Source organism: Scyliorhinus canicula, chromosome 30 (assembly GCF_902713615.1).
Source record: "Scyliorhinus canicula chromosome 30, sScyCan1.1, whole genome shotgun sequence".
Lineage (NCBI taxonomy): Eukaryota > Metazoa > Chordata > Chondrichthyes > Carcharhiniformes > Scyliorhinidae > Scyliorhinus > Scyliorhinus canicula.
Genome location: NC_052175.1, coordinates 7,578,186 through 7,605,590, shown reverse-complemented (window position 1 = coordinate 7,605,590; position 27,405 = coordinate 7,578,186). Strand labels below are relative to the sequence as shown.

General features: G+C 44.2%; 1 protein-coding gene across 5 annotated transcripts in view; it reads right to left on the bottom strand.

Annotated features, from left to right (window-relative positions):
- Positions 1-12,152: 12,152 nt before the first annotated feature.
- Positions 12,153-27,405, bottom strand: part of LOC119958578 (immunoglobulin superfamily member 1-like) — a 41,574-nt gene continuing 26,321 nt past the window's right edge. For all 5 annotated transcript variants that reach the window (XM_038787055.1, XM_038787056.1, XM_038787057.1 and 2 more), the window contains 2 exons: positions 20,626-20,925; positions 12,153-12,380 (listed from right to left, as the gene is read on the bottom strand). In XM_038787055.1, the coding sequence (XP_038642983.1) occupies positions 12,289-12,380; positions 20,626-20,925 (392 nt within the window). In that variant the 3' untranslated portion in view covers positions 12,153-12,288. The remainder of the gene's footprint in view (positions 12,381-20,625; positions 20,926-27,405) is intronic.

The following is a 27,405-nucleotide window of genomic DNA, read 5'->3' as shown; positions in this document are numbered from 1 at the left end:
TAAGATTTGTATTTACACAATCGAAAATGATGTAAGTGTCACTGACCTGTTTTTATTTCGAATTATTTCAGATCTATGATTGATTGAAAATGTGATTCTGATTTTTTATTTAACCTGAATTAGAATTCCACCATCTTCCGGCTGACGATCCATTTCCTGACGCATTTGCCTGGCACTGTGCAGTACCCGTCCATGACAGTACTAGACACCGGGACGCCGACCTACCCACCACGTAGTCTATCTCTCTGCACTAATATGTTGACTAATAATAATCGTACGGTTCTTAAGTTTAGTATTTTATGATCAATATTCGAACAGGTTGCCAATGATGAGAAAGGCAGATTCCTGTTTCCCTCATAATAAATGAACTGATAAGAGACGGTCTCAGACATTCCAGGCCGTATGCACGACGACACGCTTCTTGAATGTTGTCGCATTGGAAAAAATGAACAATAAGCAGACATTGAAAGACGAGAAGTCAACTGTTTTCTATCAGATATCCAAAGGTACACATTGCAGTCAGGCTCAGAAATTGTGCATTCAGTTGAAAGCATCAAAAACACTCAAAAGACAACTGAACTGTGCTAAAACAATTGTTCGCCATAATGCTAACAATATTTTTTGAAATACATGTCTTGTTTTGACGCATTTGGAATTTTCCACAGAAGATTGGGAGTGAGAATCGCTGGGTCATGACTTCCCTACACCATGATAATATTACAGGAATTATTACATACATTAAATATCTGCAGGGTCTCCCATCTGAAGACATGCTTATTTTTGAGCGAAACCAAGCAATAATAATTTTGGCAAATAATCTTGAGGACTATTGTGTAAATGTAACTTTTATGTGTTATTTTAACTCACGGTATTCCATTATATTTACGGTCTCAAAAACTGCTCCTGAAAATGTTTGCACCTGATAAGGGGGAAAGCAGGATGAGGCTATTGTTGGAATATCATAATAATGAATGTCGGAGCAGGCTTGATTGGCCGAATGGCACTCCACTACTCCTATATTCAATGCTTCTACGTTTCTATCATGAAGAGACACGCAAATAGGGACCAGCTGTGACAGCTTGTCAGGTTTATGTTTGGGATTTGACTTGGGTGGGTGGCAGTCTCCTCCCAGATCATAAAAGGGTGCCGTTCAGAACAAGGGGCAAAACCAGAAAAGTATAGCCAGACCATAGGGCAGCATGGTAGCATGGTGGTTAGCATCAATGCTTCACAGCTCCAGGGTCCCAGGTTCGATTCCTGGCTGGGGCACTGTCTGTGCGGAGTCTGCGCGTCCTCCCCCTGTGTGCGTGGGTTTCCTCCGGGTGCTCCGGTTTCCTCCCACAGTCCAAAGATGTGCGGGTTAGGTGGATTGACCAGGCTAAATTGCCCTTAATGTCCTAAAAAATAATGTTAATGGGGGTTGTTGGGTTACTGGTATAGGATGGACACGTGGGCTTGAGTAGGGTGATCATTGCTCGGCACAACATTGAGGGCCGAAGGGCCTGTTCTGTTCTAATTTTAATTCTAATTCAAGCGTGATTTTCGCATACTTCTTCAGAAAATGCTGACTGACAATCTGTAACATTGTCCCCCGAGTCTGCTGGTCAATAGAAACTGTTGACAACTGCGATTGTAGGTTATTATTGGCTGCGTGCATTGAGTGTTAGACAGATAGATGGATCGAAGCAACAGGTCAGACATTATCTGATTCAATTGGAGAGCAACCGCGAATAACAGGTTGAATGCCCTTTTCCTGTGTCAATGTTCCTGTCGTATTTGGGTGCAATACTAATAAAAGGCAAACTGAGCAGTGTTAACCAACATAATCAGATAAAGGATTTCCAGTTCAGCATTTTTTAATGCAACAAAATTCAAAAAGCGTGTTGTCTAAGAAAGTCTCGTATCAGTTCATTTATTATGAGGGAACACGAATGGTGGGTTTAAGTGGGGTGATCATTGTTCGGCACAACATCGAGGGCCGAAGGGCCTGTTCTGTGCTGTACTGTTCTATGTTCTATGAATCTATCTTTCTGATCATTCAGCATTAAATGTGTCATGGAGCGATGGAGACTCATAACTTGCGTTGACTGGAGGAAAACCAATGTCGCCTAAACTAAGAGAAAAAAAGTAATAATTACCTCCGTTAAAACAAACAGCCTAACTTCTGATGTGAGCAGCAGCCGTGGACCTTCATCGGGACAGTCTGTCCGGCGCTGGATGAGTTTTGCCACACCAGCTGTTGACAGCGCCAGTCTGACACGCAGTTAAGGTCAATACTTTAAAGTTCAGTTTTCACTACAAGTCAGAAAGCGCAACAGTTATCCTCTCGATTATTAAGGTAAGTTGAGGTATTTTCTTTAAAACAGTTAGTCCTATTGTTACTGTTCATTTAAAGTTCATGTTTTAATTTTATTTTTGATTATTTAAAATTATTATTGATTAATATTTATAAGTGAACATAGATTTTGTTATTTGTTTTGAAGGTATAGCACTACTGTATTATTATATAACCTTACACGTGGCACACTTACAAAGTGCCTGTATGTATTAATTTAAAAGAGGGAAACTGAATACTTCGTCATCAAGTAGATAAGTCACAACTTTACGGATATCGAGGTGGATTCCTTATTGCATGGGGCAGAAAGGTTAGTTCATATTCTATGGTGTGGAAAAGCTAATCCTCCCAGAAATCTCCAATCGGGTATGAAACATTCTCACAGCACGCGGAAGCTTTGCACTCAACATACTTCTCATTTGGAAGACTCAGGGAGATCCAATGGTGGAGGAAGTAAGGCCTATGATGGAATGGCTACTGTGCTGGAGGACGAAAATTCGGATTTAGGAGGCGAGGAGTCTACGGCATTGTCCCTGGAAGAGCCCAGTCGTCCTGAATGTGAACTTCCACATCGTACAGGTGATGATGTCACTGATGACTTGGCTTTTGATCACCTCCGGGTTGTGATGGAGACGACTTAAGGTAAGTGCAAGGGCTCAAGATGACGCTTGAATGACGTCTCCCAACAGTTTCAAGCCTTAGTTGAGGTCAGTGCTCAACACATTCACATTTCTCAGCATTTGCGTGAACTTCTGAGACATCGGAACAATAGTCCATTCCAGCGAAATTATGTAAGACAGTAATGCGAGTGATTCTCAATTAATCGTGACAAATGGTGCTGCGCCCTCTCGCCAGGAGCCACCTAATTCAGAGATGGATACTGCTGGGCAATTACCTTATGTTTACGGGGAACAGCAGCAATTAAGGATTATCTACTCACTATCCAACACTGCTAATTCTATCTCATTAGGTTATGCATTTTTTTATGAAGTTGGGTGGAGCAGTCCACAGATTTGATGTGTTTGATGGCAACCCTTTTCTTTGTGATTTGTGTTCATCATTAGAATACTTATGTCTTGTTTACTTCAATTATATTAGTCTTTTACAATTATCTTATATTCAAATTGGGTGTTTTGATATTGGTAAAAGATAGTTGGAACCGTCCGGAAAGCTTAATGGAAAAGGTTTATTAACAAAAATAATGCAATAAATGCAAACCTTCGGTATAACGTTAACATTTAACTCATCATTTAGCGTTAGCAGCTGTGTAACACATTTAGTTTAATAACCAACTCATCTTTTGCAAATTTTGTGCAATAATCTTTGTTTTACTTTAACACAACGGTCATTAAAAAAATATTAACACAGCGGTTCTGTTTTCATATTATTTCGTAAATACTGAGGTGGAAGGGTGGACGGGAGGGAAGGAAGGGAAGGGGAGGAAGGAAGTGGAGAATTTGAAAATATCGTTAATTTTCAATCTCAGTGTCCAAAAGCAGCAGCTGCCAGGGGATCCCCACCTGCTCTTGCGTCAGTTGGAGCCTGGGCTTACGCAACTGCACCAGGGGGTATGCTTGCGTCAGGTTCCAGTCCACCAACCAGCACACCCCCTCCACCGCAACTCCACCCCCAGCCCCAGCTCCTTCGTTGTGGTCGCAGGTCATCTTCCGGTTAAATGTTGAGTCATTTCTGTCGGGCAAATGTGTGCAATGTGCAAAAAATACATCAGCAGTGTTTTAGGCTTTATCAGATGCATACTGGAACGTGCCTACTGACATGTCCAGTCATCGAACATAAGACTTTTAAACAAGTTTTCTTCTCCACTACCTGATATATTGGTACGTGTGCACAGTTGTATCGTTCTTCTGCTTTATTGTCCATCCTCGGGAATGTTAGAAGCCCGATTCCCAGTAGATATCCCCATAATGATCCAGTGACCATTGTTACTACCCTCTGGGATGGTGTTCAGTCAATTACACTTACATCCCCATTTGAACCGGAGGCTAAACACAATTGTAATTAATAAATAATTCTGAGAAAAAAGGCCGATGACTTTGGCCTTTGATTGCCAAATAATTAACGTCATCGGTGTGTAAAATTCAAAAAGAGTTAACTTTCTTAATAACAAGCTCCATGACTAACTATACAGTGAATAATGCAGGTTAACCATTATCTAATACTTGACCCCCCCCCCCACCCCCGCACCCCCAATCGTTAAACCACCTCCAGCCTCTAAAGCACACACACGGCAAGCAAACAAACAGAGAGGAGAAACGTTGGGTGTGCAAAAAGGTAAGACTCTTCATGTAGTTTCGGCTGTCAGTTCGAGGTTTTCGCTTTGGATTCGTTCAGGTCTTTGTAGTTTCAGAAATGCATCAACTTCACTGCAGAAAACACGAGAGAGAGAGGGCAGCTCTATTTTCTATAAGTCCAGGTCTCTAACTTCCTTACCCTTTTCCGGCTGTCTAAAAATTCTCGCACTCAGGCAGGGCCCAATCGCAGCCCGTTATCGGGCAGAACGCGGCGTTATGTCGAATTCGTTGGCCACCAGCCAGACCATCGAACCAAGTCGCACCGATCCCTCGGGCGCCGGAAAGTGTTGGTTCTGCAATTCAAAGCCAGCAGTGTTCTCTTCGGTAACTTCCCTAATTTCCCCTGCACGACTTAAAGTGATTTGTGCATGGATGAAAATGACAACAACAAAAATAAAGAAAGAGGGAAAAGCGAATCAAGAGGAAGGTAACTTACACCATCCTGCTGTTACTCGTCGTGTTGTCGTGTCCAGGTATGTAACGACCAGTTTGCTAGGATGAAGGCGTCATGATCACACCACCGCCTCATTGTATTTATACTGAGGATCATTTTGGGAATCACACCCAATCATAGCATTTGAAGAATTATAACTGGCGGGAAACTGGCAGGGGGGTTGGAGGCAAGACTGGCAAGTAATGCATTTGGATTAAAACTGAATTGGTCTCTCAGTCACCATAACCCACATGATTTCAGAATAACAATTCCAATGTTATAGTGCTCACTGCGCTCCAGAACTGACACAATGTGAATAAAAGCGTACCGACTTGAATGTAAATATTGTGTGTCTCGAGTCTCTGTCGTCAGCATTTATTCCCAGCACAACGAATAAGGCGGGAAATTGATAACATTCACTTGGAAATATGTAAACATAATCTCACAGGATATGCTGTACAGGATTGAACATTGGCAATATTTGACAGGGGGTTTACAGTATGTGGCAAATTTTATGAAATGTGCACATTGCAATCTGAAATAATCTTCAGACCATATCTTCAGTGGTCGACGAATGTGAGAGCTCATGTTTAGTAACTGTAGATAACAGGTTGAATGCACCACTAGAGAACCGGTTACAAACTCCAAAGCCGTTAAATGTAGTTCAATATCCAAACGTCATCAGTCGGACCGGAATGTAGCCACCTCGTTAGTTACTGAACTTCGAGACTGACAAAGTCCAGCGCCTGCACTACTTGCGTGCTGCCAGCAGTGGTGGTATTATATCATTTATGCCACAAATTATATTTGAAGAGAAGAGGCTTTGACTCTTTTTATTCATTAATTCGCTGTCAACACTTCGACAAAGCACACACACCCCGACATAATTGATAACACATTTGAAGATAGCTGTGTGCAGACAATTGATATACAAACTCGATAATTCTGATTTGTGACATCGTAAATGTCGTTAGAATCGGAGAATGATAGACTACCTTCAGTGCAGCCGCAGATTATTCTGCCCACCGAGTCTACACTGATTCTGGTTAAAATGACATGTGATTACACGATGTTGACATTGCAATCTCTTGCGAACCGATAGAGCATCAGTAACATCACCCAGAAAATGGAAAGTGAATGATAAATTGTTCATGCCAGTAATGGGCTGTCATTGTCCTCTTTATTATATTGATATGTAGTAGATTTTCCCGAGGGCATTCAATTTTCGGTCTGTAATCACCTGACCAGTTTTCACATGCCTCGACGTGGAATTGTGCTTCAGGCAATTTGTTAAGTGGACACATAGATTTCATGTTTTTGACCCCAAAGCAATGCCATATTCTCGACAATGTGTGGTCGTCGATAATGAGTCAATTGCGCCTCTATAGATTTTCTGACTATCTTTCAATCACATAATAACTAAAATCATCTCTTTGAAAGCAAATTCTTGAAAGTTTCCAATCACTATTACTGGTGTTGTTTTAAGTTAGTGTGATTTTTCTGAGCTCATCCTGACATTGATGTTTTAAAACAAACTACTGTGGGAACACTTAACGCATACACAATGTATGCCAATGATTACATACCATCAAACTATGTCAGGTTCTGTCTTTGACGTCATGTATCAAACTCTGGACATTTCTGTTGGTATCCTGTGCGTCAAAATGATTTAAAGCAAAACTTTCAACATGCCCTCTTGCGAACCAGAAACGTGTTCTTCCTTCATCGAGAAGACCATAAGATCCAATGCTCAAGTTTCGCTTTGTTATTTACGTGTTGATATGCAGCTCTCGTCCACACTCTCTTAGCTTAGCTATCCGAGACAGTTAATCACTTATTCGACGTCAATAGTTATAATTCACAGAAATGAATTTCCCTTTGACGATTAATGACCTTGCCAGATTGGGAGAAAATAACGATGAACGCCGATTAGATCAGTGTGTCTGTGCTGGCCTTTGTGTTGCTCAGGGTACAAACTATTATCTAGATGCAAGCAGTAGTTTTGATCGAATGAGCTCCAGATGTTGTGCAGCGTTGACGCCCCTTGTACTTTGTAGTGCAGTTCCATGTAATGATCACGTTTACAAAATCTCGGTGGGGGCAATGGGGAATGTCACCATTGCACGTAGTTTTGAAAATATAAATATTGAAAATATTTGGGGCAGCAGGGTAGCATGGTGGTTAGCATAAATGCTTCACAGCTCCAGGGTCCCAGGTTCGATTCCGGCTTGGGTCACTGTCTGTGCGGAGTCTGCACATCCTCCCCCTGTGTGCGTGGGTTTCCTCCGGGTGCTCCGGTTTCCTCCCACAGTCCAAAGATGTGCGGGTTAGGTGGATTGGCCATGCTAAATTGCCCGTAGTGTCCTAATAAAAGTAAGGTTAAGGGGGGGTTGTTGGGTTACGGGTATAGGGTGGATACGTGGGTTTGAGTAGGGTGATCATGGCTCGGCACAACATTGAGGGCCGAAGGGCCTGTTCTGTGCTGTACTGTTCTATGTTCTATGTTCTATGTTCTCTAAGTTAACTGAATCATTGATTCATGGCAACTGATTGCACTGCACCATTTAGTTGACCTGCATTTGTCATAACTTCTATTCTCATTCTTTCATGGGATGAGGGTATCGCTGTAAAGGCCAGCATTTGCTATTCTATTGTAGCGGAACATAATGTTCTCTTAGAACGTTGTGGAAGTCAGTTAAGAGTCAGCCAAATCGCTGGATGATTTGTCAGAATAACAAGGGTGGTGTGAGGTGCTATATGTTTGCATTGTTGAAGTGGGTTATTTTTAGAACATAGAACAGTACAGCACAGAACAGGCTCTCCGGCCCTCGATGTTTGCCGAGCAATGATAGCCCGACTCAAACCCACGTATCCACCCTATAACCGTAACCCAACAACTTCCCCCCTTAACCTTACTATTAGGACACTACGGACAATTTAGCATGGCCAATCCACCTAACCCGCACATCTTTGGACTGTGGGAGGAAACCGGAGAACCCGGAGGAAACCCACGCACACACGGGGAGGACGTGCAGACTCCACACAGACAGTCACCCAGCCGGGAATCGAACCTGGGACCATGGAGCTGTGAAGCATTTGTGCGAACCACCATGCTACCGTGCTGCCCCTACAGTAAAGTGGTCCTATTTTTAGTGGTCCTGCATAAAAAAGGTGTAGTATGTGTGGGGCATTCAATTCAAACTGTGCTTTTATTGGGCTTAGAGAGCTTCAGGAGGGATAGAGAGGGTTAAAGGGGGTGGAGGAGTTGCATTACTGGTCAGAGATGATATCACAGCTGTGATAAAGGAGGGCACGATGGAGGATTCGAGCACTGAGGCAATATGGACAGAGCTAAGAAATAGAAAGGGTGCAGTAACATTGTTAGGACTTTACTGTAGGCCTCCCAAAAGCGAGCTTGAAGTAGAGGTACAAATATGTAGACAGATTATAGAACAATGTAGGAGCAATAGGTTGGTTGTGATGGGAGATGTTATCTTCCCCAACATTGAATGAGACTCATGTAGGCGTAGATGGGTCAGAATTTGTAAGGAGCATCCAGAAGAGTTTTTTAGAGCAGTATGTAAATAGTCCAACTCGGGAAGGGGCCATACTGGACCTGGTATTGGGGAATGATCCCGGCAAGGTGGTTGACGTTTCAGTCGGCGATTACATTGGGAATAGCGATCACAATTCTGAAAGTTTTAGAATACTCATGGACAAAGACGAGAGTGGTCCTAAAGGAAGAGTGCTAAATTGGGGAAAGGCCAACTATAACAAAATTCAGCAGGAGCTCGGGAATGTGGACTGGGAACAGGTGTTTAAAGGTAAATCCACATTTGAAATGTGGGGGTCTTTTAAGGAAAGGTTGATCAGAGTGCAGGACAGGAATGTTCCTGTGAAAATGAGAGATAGGAATGGCAAGATTATGGAACCATGGATGACGGGTGGAATTGTGAGACTAGCTCAGATGAAGAAGGAAGCATATGTAAGATCGAGGCGGCTCAAAACTGATGAAGCTTTGGAGGAATATCGGGAAAGTAGGAATATCAATAAAGAAGGCTAAAAGAGGTCATGAAATATTTTTGGCTAACAGGGTTAAGGAAAATCCCAAAGCCTTTTATTCGGATATAAGGAGCAATTGGTAACTAGAGAAATGATTGGCCAACTCAGACGAAAGACGGAATTTATGCGTGGAGTCAGAGGAAATGAGTGAGCTTCTTAATGAGTACTTTGCATCGGCATTCACCAAGGAGAGGGACATAATGGATATTGAGGCTAGGGATGGATGTTTAAATACTCTAGGTAATGTCGCATAAGGAAGGGGGAGGTTTTGGGTTTTCTAAAAGGCATTAAGGTGGACAAGTCCCCAGGACCGGATGTGATCTATCCCAGGTTACTGAGGGAAGCGAGGGACAGAATAGCTGGGGCCTTAACAGATATCTTTGCAGCATCCTAGAGCACGGGTGAGGTCCCGGAGGACTGGAGAATTGCTAATGTTGTCCCTTTGCTTAAGAAGGGTAGCAGGGATAATCCAGAGAATTATAGACCTGTGAGCTAGTAGGCAAACTGCTGGAGAAGATACTGAGGGATAGGATCTATTCAGCGCGGCAGCATGGTGGTTAGCATCGATGCTTCACAGCTCCAGGGTCCCAGGTTCTATTCCCGTCTGGGTCACTGTTTGTGCGGAGTCTGCACGTCCTCCCCGTGTGTGCGTGGGTTTCCTCCGGGTGCTCCGGTTTCCTCCCACAGTCCAAAGATGTGCGGCTTAGGTGGATTGGCCATACTAAATTTCCCGTAGTGTCCTAAAAAGTAAGGTTAAGGGAGGGGGGGGGGGGGGGGTTGTTGGGTTACGGGTATAGGGTGGATACGTGGGTTTGAGTAGGGTGATCATTGCTCGGCACAACATCGAGGGCCGAAGGGCCTGTTCTGTGCTGTACTGTTCTATGTTCTACTGTTCTATGTTCTATTCACATTTGTAATAAAATAGAAGTATCAGTGATAGGCAGCATGGCTTTGTGCAGGGAAGGTCATGTCTTACAAACCTAATAGAATTATTTGAGGAAGTCACAAAGTTATTTGATGAGGGTAGGGCAGTAGATGTGATCTACATGGACTTCAGTAAAGCATTTGATAAAGTTTCCCATGGCAGGTTGATGGAAAAAGTGAAGTCGTATGGTGTTCCGGGTGGACTATCTTGATGGATAAAGAACTAGCTGGGCAACAGTAAACAGAGAGTAGTGGTGGAAGGGAGTGTCTCAAAATGGAGAACGGTGACTAGTGGTGTTCCACATGGATCCGTGCTCGGACCACTGTTGTTTGTGATATACATAAATGATCTGGATGTAGGTATAAGTGGTCTGATGAGCATGTTCGCAGATGAAACGAAGATTGGTGGAGTTGCAGATAGCGAGGCGGACTGTCAGAGAATACAGCAAAATATAGATAGATTGGAGAGTTGGGCAGAGAAATGGCAGATGGAGTTCAATCCAGGCAAATGCGAGGTGATGCATTTTTGAAGATCTAACTCAAGAGCAGACTATATGGTCAATGGAAGAGTGCTGGGGAAAATTGATGTACAGAGAGATCTGGGAGTTCATGTACATTGTACCTTGAAGGTGGCAACGCAGGTTGATAGAGTGGTCAAGAAGGCATACAGAATGCTTGCCTTCATCGGACGGGGTATTGAGTATAAGAGTCAGCAGGTCATGTTACAGTTGTATAGGACTTTGGTTCGGCCACATTTGGAATACTGCATGCAGTTCTGGTCGCCACATTACCAGAAGGATGTGGATGCTTTAGAGAGGGTTCAGAGGAGGTTGACCAGTATATTCCCTGGTATGGAGGGCGCTAACTATGAAGAAAAGATTGTTTTAGTTGGAAAGACGGAGGTTGAGGGGAGACCTGATTGAGGTCTACGAAATTATAAGGTATGGACAGGATGGATAGCAACAATCGTTTTCCAAGAGTGGTGGTGTCAATTATAAGGGGTCACGATTTGAAGGTGAGAGGGGGAAAGTTTAAGGGAGATGTGCGTGGAAAGATTTTTACACAGAGGGTGGTGCGTGCCTGGAATGCTTTGCCAGCGGAGGTGGTAGAGGTGGGTACGATAGCCTAATTTAAGATGCATCTAGACAGATATATGAACGGGTGGGGAACAGAGAGATGGAGACCTTCGTAAATAGGCAACATCTTTAGATAAAGGATCTGGATCGGCGCAGGCTTGGAGGGCCGAACGACCTGTTCATGTGCTGTAATTGTCTTTGTTCTTTGTCCTTTGTAGAGAGGTTTACGACGTAAAAGAAAACAAAGATTGGAGAAGGAAAACGTCGTCGGTCGTCACATGTAGGCGTCACAGGTACAGAACATAGAACGGTACAGCACTGTACAGGCCTTAACCTACACCCCTTCAATTTTACTGCTGTCCATGTGTCTGTCCAAGAGTCACTTTAATAACCCTAATGACTCAAACTCCTCCACCCCAGATGGCAGTGCATTCCACGCACCCACCACTTTCTGTGAAAAAACCGCCTTCTGGCAGCCCTTATTCCTTTCTCGAATTACTTTAAAATGATGTCCCCTCGTGACAGCCATTTACACCCTGGGGATATGTCTCTTGATATTCACCCTGTCCATGCATCTCATCAGCTTGTCCATTTCCAGCAAGTCATCTCCCTTCCCTCATCATTTATGTCTTGTATGAATGGCAGATTTTCGTCTCCAGCGCTCATGAGCGAAGCAGGTGGATTTTCAATGGTGGTTGTGTCTGAAATTGATTAGTTATAATTTAAATTTAAATTCCACCAGCTGGCATCGTGGAAGTCACATCCATGTCCCAGAACATTACTCTGGATCACTTAACAATTAACTAGAGAAATTATGAATTTGGAAACATCTCTTGCCCCCACCACCCACGCCATTGTATACTCATATACCAACAGCCAACACTTCTTGATGTTTCTATATCGCGCTCGCTCTGTCAAGGAGAACAAAATTAATTGCATGTTTTATGCCTCATGTATGAAAGACCGGTCTTATACTGTTCCTTGGGAAATAGCATCAGGACAGTCCTAGTCACATTGTTAATATTTAATCATAAATTAATACATGGTGATAGCATTACATTACATTGACAGTGAAATTGATATGTAATTGATTTAATTCCAATCTGAATCATTGGAGCCACCTCAGCCACACAGTTGCAACTTTTCTCACTCCATCCCAAGAACAAGAACAATTCCAAGCAGGAGAATTGCGGAGAGACACAAACGAGTTGGGAATGTATTTGATGTTCCATTAAATTCTACAAAATTAAAAAGAGGTTAGAATATTAATAGACAATTCTAGTGTGGCGTAAATACCAATAATTTTGGTAATAAATACCAATAGAGTTTCACTCACCTCAGCCCCCCCTGTAGCTCAGAAAGAGGCAAAGGTAGAAAAAGTTAAAAGACTGATTTCCAGATCTTAAATGCCTCCGTAGTGATGTCATGGCCGCCAATGGCGGATGGAAATCGGGAGATGTTTAAGAGACAGGGATTGAAGCAGCGCAGAGACCGCGGGGGAGGGTACGAGTTTAAGGCTGCGTGAACGACTCGATGCAGTGATTTAATCAGGAGAATGAGCATCGACGTGTCGATAGGGAGACATCGAGAGTCCATTTGGCGAATTGGGAAGGGATTTGGAAATTTCAGTGGTTGTGCGTGGTTTCGCATTTACGGCGCAATGAGGAAATGGTCCCATTTGAGCTGAATGAGGAACGTTTTAGGACTGAGGTGTTGCTGCCGTTAGTGGCAATGTCGAGCAGCAATCTCCAAGGGTGGCACAGGGTTTATCCATGAGGGTTAGTGGATGGGCCAGCTGGTATAACTGATGAGGTGAAGTTTACATGGTCTGGTAGGTGGTGGTGAATTTATGAAGCGTTAGATTTCTCAAGCCTAGGGAAAGCAGAAATACAGACACGATGGTTTCGATATCCGATGAACTGAGACAAGGGGGAAATACAAAGAGCAATACAGCACAGGAACAGGCTCATCGGCCCTCCGAGCCTGTACTGTTCAAGGTACCAACCTTTGCCAAAACCCTCAGGAATTCTTTGTGCCGTATCCCTCTGTACCCACCCTATCCATTTGTTTGCAAGGTGCTTTTGAACGCCGTTGATGTATCTGCTTCCATATCCTGCCCTGGCAACCCTTTACAGGCACACACCACCTTCTGCCTAAAGAAAACCTGCCTCGCAAATCCCCACTGAACTGTGGCCCGTGGTGATTGACACCCTCCACCCTGGGAAGGAGTGCCAACCCATCCACGCTATCCAAGCACCTCATAATCGTGTAGACCTGTATCAGATCATCCCCAACCTCCGTCTGTCGAATTCAAGCAGTCAGAGTCTATTCAGCCTCTAAAATAGCTAACACACTCCAGACCAGGCAACATTCTGGTAAACCTCCTCTGCACCCTCTCCAAAGCCTCCATATACTTCTGGTAGTGTGGTGTCCAGAATTTTGCGCAATATTCCAAGTGCGATTCTATACACTTGTGGCATGACTTGCCAGTTTTAATATTCGATGCCCCGTCCAATGAATGCAACCATTCATTTTGCTTCCTTGACTGCCCCGTCCACTTGAGTTGCCACCTCAAAATCTGTCGACCTGCACTCCCAGATCTCCCTGACTATCTATATTTCTATATACTTCCCCCTCTATGTTAGACCTACTAAAATGCATTAACTTATATTTGACACGATTAAATCCGATTTGCCATTTCACTGCCTATGTCTCCAAACTATGTATGTCCTGCAGTAGCTTTTGACAATCCTTGATACTATCTGCCACCCCATCAACCTCGCTGTCGTCCGCGAAATTACTAATCAGACTTGCTACAGTTCCCTCCAATCGTTTATGTACGTTACAAATAATAGAAGCCCAAGCACCAGTATTCACATCATTCAATTCAGTAAAACACCATTCTACTGCTACCCTTCGCCTAATGTGACCGAGCCAGTTCTGTATCCATTTTACCAACTCACCTCTTATCCGATGTTACGTCACCTTTTGTAACAGTCTGCCACGTGGCGCCTTTTAAAATACTTTACTGAAGTCCATGTAAACAACATCCACCGCCCACCCCTCATCAATCATTTTTATCACTTCCTCAAAAAAATTCGATCAAGTTCGTAAGGCACGACGTCCCCTTCACAAAACCATGTTGTCTATCGCTTATGAGTCCATTTGTTTCCAAATGGATATACATCCTGACTCTGAGAACTCTCTCTAATAATTTACCTACTCGCTCGGTTTCCAGCTATAGTGAAGCTATAGTTTCCAGGATTATCTCTGCTACTTTTCTTAAACAGCGGCACCACATTACCTATTCTCCAGTCTTCTGCGATCTCACCTATAGCCAATTGGATACAACGATGTCACTTCTGGCCCCAGCAATTTCCTTCCATGCTTCCCTCAGTACCCTGGTGTAAATCCCACCCATCCAGGTCACGAACCTGCCTTAATATCATTTAAAATACCTCCTCCTTTTCGATGTTAACATGATCCAGACTGTCCACACATACCCTGCCCAAGAATCATCTTCCATAAAGTCCCTTTCTTTGGTCAACACTGATGCAAAATATTCATTTAGAACATCGCCCATTTTCTATGGCTCAACAAATAAATTTTGTCTACTGTCCTTAAATGGTATAATCATTGCCCTGGCCGCCCTCTTGCATTTACAACTGAATAAAAATCTTTGGAATTCACCTTAACCGTACTTGCCATGGGCATTTCATGACCCCTCCTAGCCCTCCTAATTTCCCGCTTCAGTAACCTCCTACTTCCTCTAGACTTGTAAATGGACCCCTTCCTTCGAGAGCGTCCAATAGCCTCCTGTTCCTTTTTGACGAGTTTCACAATATCCCTCGTTATTCAAGACATCTTAAACCTCCCATACTTATCATTCGTTCTCTCAGGAAAGTGACTTTACTGAATCTTAATCAACTGTCGCTTGAACGACTCCGACATGTCCGATGTTGATTTACTATCCAACAGCCGCACCCAATCGAAATTTTGCAATTCCTGTCTAATGTTATCGTAATTTGCCTTTCCCCAGTTTCGCACCTCAACTACCATTCCAGACACCTTCGCCAACATCAGATCCAGTTAGAGCATAGAACAGTCCAGCACAGAACAGGCCCTTCGGCCCTCAATGTTGTGCCGAGCAATGATCACCCTACTCAAACCCACGTATCCACCCTATACCCGTAACCCAACAACCCCCCCCCCCCTTAACCTTACTTTTTAGAACACTACGGGCAATTTAGCATTGCCAATCCACCTAACCCGCACATCTTTGGACTGTGGGAGGAAACCGGAGCACCCGGAGGAAACCCACGCACACACGGGGAGGACGTGCAGACTCCGCACAGACAGTGATCCAGCCGGGAACCGAACCTGGGACCCTGGAGCTATGAAGCATTTATGCTAACCACCATGCTACCGTGCTGCCCCTTCTCTAGTTGGACTATCTACATATTGCATCAACAAAGCTTCCATGATACACCTTACAAACTCTGCCCCATCCAAACCCCTAGCACTATGTGAGTCCTAGTCAATATAGGGGAAATTAAAATCCCCTACCACATAAGAACAAAAGAACATAAGAACTAGGAGCAGGAGTAGGCCATCTGGCCCCTCGAGCCTGCTCCGCCATTCAATTAGATCATGGCTGATCTTTTGTGGACTCAGCTCCACTTTCCGGCCCGAACACCATAACCCTTAATCCCTTTATTCTTCAAAAAACTATCTATCTTTACCTTAAAAACATGTAATGAAGGAGCCTCAACTGCTTCACTGGGCAAGGAATTCCATAGATTCACGACCCTTTGGGTGAAGAAGTTCCTCCTAAACTCAGTCCTAAATCTACTTCCCCTTATTTTGAGGCAATGTCCCCGAGTTCTGCTGTCACCCGCCAGTGGAAACAACCTGCCCGCATCTATCCTATCTATTCCCTTCATAATTTTAAATGTTTCTATAAGATCCCCCCTCATCCTTCTATATTCCAACGAGTACAGTCCCAGTCTACTCAACCTCTCCTCATAATCCAACCCCTTCAGCTCTGGGATTAACCTAGTGAATCTCCTCTGCACACCCTCCAGCGCCAGTACGTCCTTTCTCAAGTAAGGAGACCAAAACTGAACACAATACTCCACGTGTGGCCGCACCAACACCTTATACAATTGCAACATAACCTCCCTAGTCTTAAACTCCATCCCTCTAGCAATGAAGGACAAAATTCCATTTGCCTTCTTAATCACCTGTTGCACTTGTAAACCAACCTTCTGTGACTCATGCACTAGCACACCCAAGTCTCTCTGAACAGTGGCATGCTTTAATATTTTATCGTTTAAATAATAATCCCGTTTGCTGTTATTCCTACCAAAATGGATAACCTCACATTTGTCAACATTGTATTCCATCTGCCAGACCCGAGCCCATTCACTTAACCTATCCAAATCCCTCTGCAGACTTCCAGTATCCTCTGCACTTTTCGCTTTACCATTCATCTTAGTGTCATCTGCAAACTTGGACACATTGCCCTTGGTCATCAACTCCAAATCATCAATGTAAATTGTGAACAATTGTGGGCCCAACACGGATCCCTGAGGGACACCACTAGCTACTGATTGCCAACCAGAGAAACACCCATTTATCCCAACTCTTTGCTTTCTATTAATTAACCAATCCTCTATCCATGCTACTACTTTACCCTTAATGCCATGCATCTTTATCTTATGCAGCAACCTTTTGTGTGGCACCTTGTCAAATGCTTTCTGGAAATCCAGATATACCACATCCATCGGCTCCCCGTTATCTACTGCACTGGTAATATCCTCAAAAAATTCCACTAAATTAGTTAGGCATGACCTGCCTTTTACGAACCCATGCTGCGTCTGCCCAATGGGACAATTTCTATCCAGATGCCTCGCAATTTCTTCCTTGATGATAGATTCCAGCATCTTCCCTATTACCGAAGTTAAACTCACTGGCCTATAATTTCCTGCTTTCTGCCTACCTCCTTTTTTAAACAGTGGCGTCACGTTTGCTAATTTCCAATCCACCGGGACCACCCCAGAGTCTAGTGAATTTAGGTAAACTATCACTAGTGCATCTGCAATTTCCCTAGCCATCTCTTTTAGTACTCTGGGATGCATTCCATCAGGGCCAGGAGACTTGTCTACCTTTAGCCCCATTAGCTTGCCCATCACTCCCTCCTTAGTGATAACAATCCTCTCAAGGTCCTCACCTGTCATAGCCTCATTTCTATCAGTCGCTGGCATGTTATTTGTGTCTTCCACTGTGAAGACCGACCCAAAAAACCTCTTCAGTTCCTCAGCCATTTCCTCATTTCCCATTATTAAAACTCCCTTCTCATCCTCTAAAGGACCAATATTTACCTTAGCCACTCTTTTTTGTCTTATATATTTGTAAAAACTTTTACTGTCTGTTTTTATATTCTGAGCAAGTTTACTCTCATACTCTATCTTACTCTTCTTTATAGATTTTTTAGTAGCTTTCTGTTGCCCCCTAAAGATTTCCCAGTCCTCTAATCTCCCAGCAATCTTTGCCGCTTTATATGCTTTTTCCTTCAATTTGATACTCTCCCTTATTTCCTTAGATATCCACGGTCGATTTTCCCTCTTTCTTCCGAACTTCCTTTTTGTTGGTATAATCCTTTGCTGAGCACTGTGAAAAATCGCTTGGAAGGTTCTCCACTGTTCCTCAACTGTTCCACCATAAAGTCTTAGCTCCCAGTCTACCTTATCTAGTTCTTCTCTCATCCCCTTGTAATCTCCTTTGTTTAAACACAAAACACTAGTATTTGATTTTACTTTCTCACCCTCCATCTGTATTTTAAATTCCACCATATTGTGATCGCTCCTTCCGAGAGGATCCCTAACTATGAGATCATGAATCAATCCTGTCTCATTACACAGGACAAGATCTAAGACCGCTTGTTCCCTCGTAGGTTCCATTACATACTGTTCTAGGAAACTATCGCGGATACATTCTATAAACTCCTCCTCACGGTTGCCTTGACCGACCTGGTTGAACCAATCGACATGTAGATTAAAATCCCCCATGATAACTGCTGTACCATTTCTACATGCATCAGTTATTTCTTTGTTTATTGCCTGCCCCACCATATCGTTACTATTTGGTGGCCGATAGACTACTCCTATCAGTGACTTTTTCGCCTTACTATTCCTGATTTCCACCCAAATGGATTCAACCTTATCCTCCATAGCACCGATGTCATCCCTTACTATTGCCCGGATGTCATCCTTAAATAACAGAGCAACACCACCTCCCTTACCATCCACTCTGTCCTTCCGAATAGTTTGATACCCTCGGATATTTAACTCCCAGTCGTGACCATCCTTTAACCATGTTTCAGTAATGGCCACTAAATCATAGTCATTTACGATGATTTGTGCCACCAACTCATTTACTTTATTCCGAATACTACGAGCATTCAGGTAAAGTACACTTATGTTGGTTTTTTTACCTCTGTTTTGAATCTTAACATCTCCAGTTTTATTCCTTTTGTTATTACTGGGCCTATTCATTGTGCTCCCCTCAGTCACTGTACCTTGTACTGTCGCCCTTATGGATTTCTGACTATGTATTCTCTGCCTTGCACTTTTCCCCTTACTTCCTTTTGTTTCTGTCCCTGTTTTACTACCTTCCAACTTCCAGCATTGGTTCCCATCCCCCTGCCACCTTAGTTTAAACCCTCCCCAACAGCTCTAGAATACACCCCCCCTAGGACATCGGTTCCAGTCCTGCCCAAGTGCAGACCGTCCGGTTTGTACTGGTCCCACCTCCCCCAGAACCGGTCCCAATGCCCCAGGAATTTGAATCCCTCCCTCTTGCACCATCTCTCAAGCCACGCATTCATCCTATCTATCCTGACATTCCTACTCTGACTAGCTCGTGGCACTGGTAGCAATCCCGAGATTACTACCTTTGAGGTCCTACTTTTTAGTTTAACTCCTAACTCCCTGAATTCCGCTTGTAGGACCTCATCCCGTTTTTTTACCTATATCGTAAAAACGATGAACCCTGTTACTTTTTGCACCGATGCAAAATGTCTCCACCTATCTGCGCATCTGTCTCTCGCTGACAGTTTGGGGCCTGTAATAAACGCCGAACATTATGATTATCCCCTTCCTGTTCCTGAGCTCTACCCAGATTGGTTCTTTGTTTCAAACCTACAAGGTGTCTGCCCAGAGTATGGCAATAATATTCTCCTTAACCAGTAATGCTACTCCCCTAGCCCTTTAGCATAGAACATAGAACATAGAACAGTACAGCACAGAACAGGCCCTTCGGCCCTCAATGTTGTGCCGAGCAATGATCACCCTACTTAAACCCACGTAACCCGTATACCCGTAACCCAACAATCCCCCCATTAACCTTACACTACGGGCAATTTAGCATGGGCAATCCACCTAACCAGCACATCTTTGGACTGTGGGAGGAAACCGGAGCACCCGGAGGAAACCCACGCACACACGGGGAGGACGTGCAGACTCCACACAGACAGTGAACCAGCCGGGAATCGAACCTGGGACCCTGGAGCTGTGAAGCATTGATGCTAACCACCATGCTACCGTGAGGCCCTCCTCTATATATTCTGAATCATCTAAATCCTCCAACATTCAGCTGCCAATCATCCCCTTCCTCTAACCATGTTTCTCTGAATCTCACAGCGTCATAACTCCAAGCTATAATCAGTGTTCTGTGTTCAACTGCCTTACCCGCTATATACTTCTTACATTGAAACAAATACACTTCAAGCTACTAAGTTTGAGCAGGCATGGTGATGTTCTGGAAGTGGACATAGCGGTAAAGATGTATCTATGTGCCTGGCTAAATTAACTGAAGATGCATGGTAACACGAGCGTTGGAACTTGCATCTCCAGGTCAGATTCCATTTTGGCTGGAACTCTATCGCCTTCCATATACTGCCGCGGGGTCAATATTATAGGGCACCCTCCATAATTTTACAGTGGGGTTTGCCCAAACCACATGGAGTGCAGCATTCAAGAAAACAACTCTGCACCAACTTCTGAATCAAGCCGTTAGGGATGAGACAGAAATGCTGGTCGCCCCAACGACACATATATTGGAGCACAAAAGACAATAAAATATCTTCGAACTGACAACTCTGAGTAAAATATGCACAGAGCATGTGAGCATTCGAGCTCAGTCTCCTCGCTCAGAGATGGCTGGTGAACCTCTGGATTATCTACCACCGAAGGCGATGGAGGCTATGCCATCGTATTTATTTAAGAAGGAAATTTATAGACTTCTAGGCAGTAAAGTCGTGATCGGTATTGCTGGTATTGCTGGTATGGAGGAACAGCCCTGATCGCATTGAATGATGATTTTGGATAGAGGGTCTTAAGATTTCTGTATATTATGTTTTCCTGTGAAAACCGACATTGTGTTTTCAGATCATTCCCCAGATCATTATTGCAAGTCACTCACCTGCCACAGTCACCTCCACTGCGATGCTGCGTGGTGCGTGATAAGCTATCTGCTGTACAATTCTCGCATAGCCACAGGTGTAGTTCCATTTCCCAGTGTTAACCATGTCATTGACGATGAAGGAGGCCGCGTGAAAATTGCCGGATACATCCAATGTTCCCTTCTTGTCATCATCACGGTAGAAGTAAAATCGCCCACCAGAGGGCAGAATTGCGCCTATGCAAGTCAATCGAATGGGCTTTCCTCTGCTCACCACACCAGAGGCTGGGTCGACAGAAATCGTGGCTCTGGGGAGCTTCTCTGGAATTAAACAAATACAGGCATCAACATTGGAAGAGCCATCGAATCATATAATGATGGGCACGAAGAAATATTGAGACGATGGCACAGGTGGTATATTTTGTTTTCAGTTACTTATGATAGTTCGATATCGTCTGCCCTTTTTGCTCCTCCAGTCTAGCTATTCAAAGTATTCAAGTCCGCCATTCCCAAAAACTCAAGCATAATACCATTACGAAAAACACCATCTCCTCACAAACAATGCCATCGACGACTGTGTCCTTGATGCCCTGGGCCATTCCTCCATCATCGCCACTGTCATCCACTTCCCAGTACATTCCCATGTCATCGCAGGAGGTGCTATGTTTTCCTAATCCTCCCCACATCTTTTCCTTCTCCTCTCTCTCGCCGTTGAAAGTCCCAAAGATGTTTTCCAGTTGATACAACATTTCACTTACCTCTCCTGTGCTACAATTATACAGGGCCTTGGCGAGGCAACACCTGGAATCTTTATGCAGTTTTCGTCACCTTAACTGAGGAACGACGTTCGTGATCGAGAGGGAGTGCAGGGAAGGTTATCCAGACTGATTCGTGGGGTGGTTATCATAGATAGAATTTACAGTGCAGAAGGAGGCCATTCGGCCTATCGAGTCTGCACCCGCTCTTGGAAAGAGCACCCTACCGAAGGCCAACACCTCCACCCTATCCCCATCACCTAGTAACCCCACCCAACACGAAGGGCAATTTATCATGGCCAATCCACCTAACCAGCTCATCTTTAGACTGTGGGAGGAAACCGGGACACTCGGAGGAAACCCACGCACACACATAGAACATAGAACAGTACAGCACAGAACAGGCCCTTCGGCCCACAATGTTGTGCCGAGCCATGATCACCCTACTCAAACCCACGTATGCACCCTACACCTGTAACCCAACAACCCCCCCTTAACCTTACTTTTATTAGGACACTACGAGCAATTTAGCATGGCCAATCCACCTAACCCGCCCGCACATCTTTGGACTGTGGGAGGAAACCGGAGCACCCGGAGGAAACCCACGCACACAGGGGGAGGACGTGCAGACTCCACACAGACAGTGACGCAGCCGGGAATCGAACCTGGGACCCTGGAGCTGTGAAGCATTTATGCTAACCACCATGCTACCCTCTGCCCCTGTTTTTTTTTTTCATGGTGACGTCTCCAGACACCCAGATGATTTGACAGTAACTCAGCTTGACTCGGCCTCCTCTTTTTAAATGCGTGGGTTGAAGGGATCAGCCGAGAGGGTGGGGTGCGGTGGGGGAAAGAGGTGCGGTCGGTCGACGGCAACCTGGCGCCGAATCGGTGTAGTGTCGTCGGATCGATTCAGATGGCAGAGAGTCGGCCGGTACCTGCAGCGAGCATAATCTTCCCCCACCCTACCCCTCTCCCGCCCGCCCAGTGCTCAGTACAGCCGCCCTGCGGAAGGACGGCGCTCAGCCAGCGGCACGGTCCGCCTCCCCTTGGCCTGAGAGCACAGCGGGGGGAAAAAAGGGGCCCAAAACTCCTCCAGCTGATTGCGATGCTAGCTCACCTGGGCGCGGCTCGAGCTGTATCAATCACTCGTCCGGCTCCAGGTCACATTCCATTGGAACGCTGCTACATTCTAACCCGCGTCACCGCCTCCTCGCGACACGGGGAGGATGTGCAGAGTCCGTCCAGACAGTGCCCCAAGCCAGAATCGAACCTGGGACCCTGGAGCTGTGAAGCGATTGTGCTATCCACAATGCTACTGTGCTGCCCCTCAGTGGTGGAACTGACGTATGAGGAACGATTGAATCAGCTAGGATTGTGTTCCCTGGAGTTCAGATGAATGGGGGTAATCACATATAAACCTATAAAAATCGAACAGGATTAGCCAGGGTAGATGCGGAATGTCCCCGATGGTTGATGTGTCCATAACCAGGGGTCACAGTCTGAGGATGCGGGATACGGGGTAGGCCATTTACGACAGAGATTAAGGGAAATGTCTTCACTCAGAGGTTGGTGAGCCTGTGGAATTCTTTACCACAGGATGTAGTTGATGCCAAAACTCTGTATGTTTTCAAAAAGCAGTTAGATATAACACCTGGGGCAATGGGGATGAACGGATCTGGGTGGTAAACGGGTTTAAGTATTGATTTGAATGGTATCCATGATCATAATGAACGACGGAGCAAACTCGAACGCCCGAATTACCTCCTCATGCACCTATTTTCTATGCTTCTACGTTAATACTAGAAGCTATAACTAATATGTGCGTCGCCTGTGCCTATGTTTGTCAGGTCATCCTCATCCCCACCTATTCGCTAAATTCTAAATTGCCCCATCTGCTCCAAGTCATTTTCTACAATATAACATCCGTAATATTTCTCCCTCTCTCAGACCTGAAGAAGGTTCATACTTGCGTTAAACATTGAAGCTGCGTGGTTCTGTGCAGACGCTGCCAGACCCGTTGCGTTTTACCGCCATTTTCAGCTGTAAATATAAAGTTTCAGCATCTGCAGTCGTTTACTTTTGCGTCAGCCTGGACCAAAACCCTATAATTCAGGTCGATACTCCCATGTGCCAGTCTTGTGGAATGGCCGAATAATCCAGTCCCCCTGGTGCCAGCACTGACGTACTGCTGTACTGTGGGACACATATGCATGTACTCTACGAATTAATACTTCACAGCGAAAACTGACAATGCCCCGGGTGACACCACCGGAGAACCCTAAAGTTTCTGGGCGACAGACATTCACTCTATAATGTGAGACCTGTAATCCAGGCCGACACTCCCACGAGTGGGATTATTCAGTTGGGACTTCACATGCGGCGGAAGACTATAAACTCCGTCTCATGAGCCCCATAATCGATGGGGACGGCAACATCCATCCTACCCGCCCCACAGTGGGTAGCACTTTGTGTTGGGATGACAATTTGAACATGACGACCTGCGTGCCCACCGAGGTCAAGATAGAATTTCATATAGCCACCATTGGAAGAAAAACACTGAGGGTTATCTACCTTAGAGGAACCGAATATTCGGTCGAGATAATGAGTACTACATTTTAACAAGCATCGGGGATACGCTGAATGGGGCAGCGGGCTTGACGGGCTGAATGGTCCACTCCGACTTTTATTTCGTCTGTTGTCGTGTCTTCTCGAGCTAGTAAGTTTATTTAAGTCACGAGGGACGTGATCTCCTGTCTTCCGATTGTGTCACCTTTCTGCGCACACATTGACCATCACGTGTGCTGCTCTGACTGATCACAGTTTTTTTTAGTTGGCATCCCGTTGTGAAACGCGCTATAGATATTGTAATTGATAATATGGAAAGATGTGTCATTTGAAACATGGAAGTCTGACAATACCTGATCTAAGAGAAACATGAGAGGATACAGGGAAAGGTCCCACGAAGGGTCAACAGCAGCTCCAAAGAGTAGGATTACAAAATGCAGAATCCTTCTTCCAAACAGGCTTAGCAAACACACAGGGTTTTTGTATGAAGCAAAAAACAATGGTTCACACCTTCATTGCAAGCAACTATCTTAGTAAGCATCTGGAAAAACATGAGTGAGGGTTTCAGTTGAGCTAATAAATGAGTGATAAATATAAACCTTTCAAGTTATAACCAAGTGGATTTTTAGCATTACGGTAAAAACAATGATTCACATCTTCATTGAAGTAAAATCAGCAGACAGACAAAAATGACTAGGGAGACAAATATATAGGTGAGAGGTTCTGCCGATATCAGGTACATTAAAGAAAACGGGAGACTATCAGCCTCCGAAAAACATAATTTAAAGCTAAAATCAAAGTCAAAATCATGAGCTGGGGACACGTTTGGAAAAGAAAACTATAGAAATGGCAGGAACAAAACCAAAATTCACAGCCCTATTGACACCAAAGCATTTTTGAATATCACAAAGGAACTTTGAACATCACAAAGGTAACAATGTAACCAGATACCTGAGGGCTGAGGCCATTCTCAAAATGAATACTTAGTCATGTGAGAAACATTCAGATTAAAGGTACCTTTTTCAATCCAAGTGAAATAAAAGTTACTTTACAATAAAATCATAAAAACTTAATAACCGTTAGAAAGAGAATATAAACCAGAGACAAGAGCAGGAACTACCGGAACTAGAGGGAGAGAGAGTGAGAGAGAGGGAGAGGCAGAGAAGGAAGACGAGAAGCAAGCAGAGTCAGCTCACAGTCAGCTTGGTCATGCGAAAGGGACAGAGCCAAGTAGCCGAGCTAAAACAGCTAATAGATCGAAGGAAGACAATAATTTAAAGAGGAGTCAGAGTCAGCTGATAGTCAGCTCAGAGACAGCCAGCGGAGCCAGCTCTCAAAGCTCGGTACATGGGAAAGATAGGACACAGCAACCGAGCTCACCAGCGAATACTACGAAAGACCAGATTTTAAAAAGAAGATTGCTTGTCAAGTTGGGCCTGAAGATCCCTTCAACCAAGCAGATGTTTTACCTTTCTGTAAAGACAGTGATTGCATCTTTTAAAAGAAAAAAATATTAAAATATCTTAAACATTTTAATCTGAAACATTGGTTATTCCAAAGTCTACTTTACTTACTCAGCAATGTAGGACCCAGTATCGATGCTACTAAGTGGTAAGTAGATGAAAACCTCCCTGAAGGTGTGCGTTAGACCGGGGGATAACTTGAAAATATAGTTTGACCTGAATAGCACCCAGCGAAGGAGTTGGGGAGTGAGAATCCCTGTTTACCATTTAGAATGTCGGCCCTTTTTTGTATTGGGGGAATTCTAGGAATAGTGGTGAGTTTTCAACAAAAATATGCAAATATCCGTGAATTTAAATGAGGTGAATAGCACAGCACTCATTAAGGCAAACATGTCCCTGTTTTACTCCGGCAGAGAAGCAATACATTTGATATCAGAAATTATGAGAACACGATGGTGATAAAATAACAGTTGAACCGGGAGGACCTGGCCTCTGTTTTACATCCCAATTGATTCTCATCTCCAATGTCCTTTCTTCATTCTTTGTTATGCAGATTAACATCAGGAGTTGAAAATACTTACAGACTTTAGGCTATCCCATTGGATTAAGCGTGCTATAATGATGTTAAACTGCATCAGGTGAAATGTTGGAACAGAAGGAGTCCGTTCTAATCTAAACGTTCCATCATTCAAGAATATCATGGTGAATTGTCCAATTGGTCTAAGCTTCCACGCTATCTCCAACCTCCCGTGTATACTTCAGAACTCAATAATCGATGGACCTTTGAATCTCTGACCGACTGAATGAATCAACATCGACAACTCTCTGTGATAGAGAATAGTCACAACCCTTAAAGTGCAAAGCTTCATCCTAGCCTCAGTACAAAATCGCATAACACTTAGACTGTGTGAATATAGGACCAGGAATAGACCATTCAACCCTTCGAGACTGTCGCGCAATTCAATGACATCTTGGCTGACCTATTATCTAACGCCACATACTTGCTTTTGACCATATCCTTCGATATGTTTCCTGAACACAAAATATATCTGTCTCAGATTTAAAGTGAACGGCAGATCTAACTTCAACAACTGATTGTGAGAGAGAATTCGAAACCTCGATCAAACGTTGAGTGCAGAGTTTCTTCCGAACATCTCTGCTAGATGGCCAAGCCTTATTTCTCGACTATCCCCTAGTATTAGAATCACCAACCAGTGGAGATAATTTGTATTTCTCTACCCTGACTTTCCCCGTTGATATATTGAGTACATCGATCAGATGATCCCTTAAACTCATACGTTCTCGCAGAATCAGGTCTATTTTGAGTAATCGCTTGTCTTAAACCCTGTATTCCAGGTATAATTTTTTAGAAACACTACGTTGCGCTCCCTCCAAGGCCAAACTATCCATCCTAAAACGTGGTGCCAAGAGCTGCTCACAGTACTCCAAGTGGATATAACTGGCTTTTTGTTACATCATCATCACTCCCCCCCGCGTCTCCCCATCTAGTGGCAGACTCTGCAGGTGGTGTGGTGAAACGGCGGGGAGTTCCGATGAGTGAGTAGAGGTCAAAGGGGTTTTGTTGCCAAACCCACTCTCATAATTTCTTCCGTTTAACTTATAACCCCTATTGAATATAACAGCGATATACACAAATCCTCGTCACTGAAGAACCCTCCCGTTGGAGGAGTCAGCCTTGTGATGTTTCTGGTTGCATTCTTTCTCAAGCAAGTATATGTTATTCTCACTAGTGTGTCTGGGATCATGAAAGAATGATCAGCCTGTGGACAGGGACAGCAAATGCGGAAGAGACCTCAAGAGAGTCAGGAAAGCATATAATTTCGAGACTACTTAACTTACAATGGAGTTTGGCAAGATTAGATGGTATTTATTTCGATTAATGGGAAACATGTGGGAATGACTGAATTGCTGTCACTTAGACATGGTTGTGAGAGGAGCAGAATTCTGAGATTAATATTTCAGGATACGGAAACTTCATGCAAGATTGGGTAGAA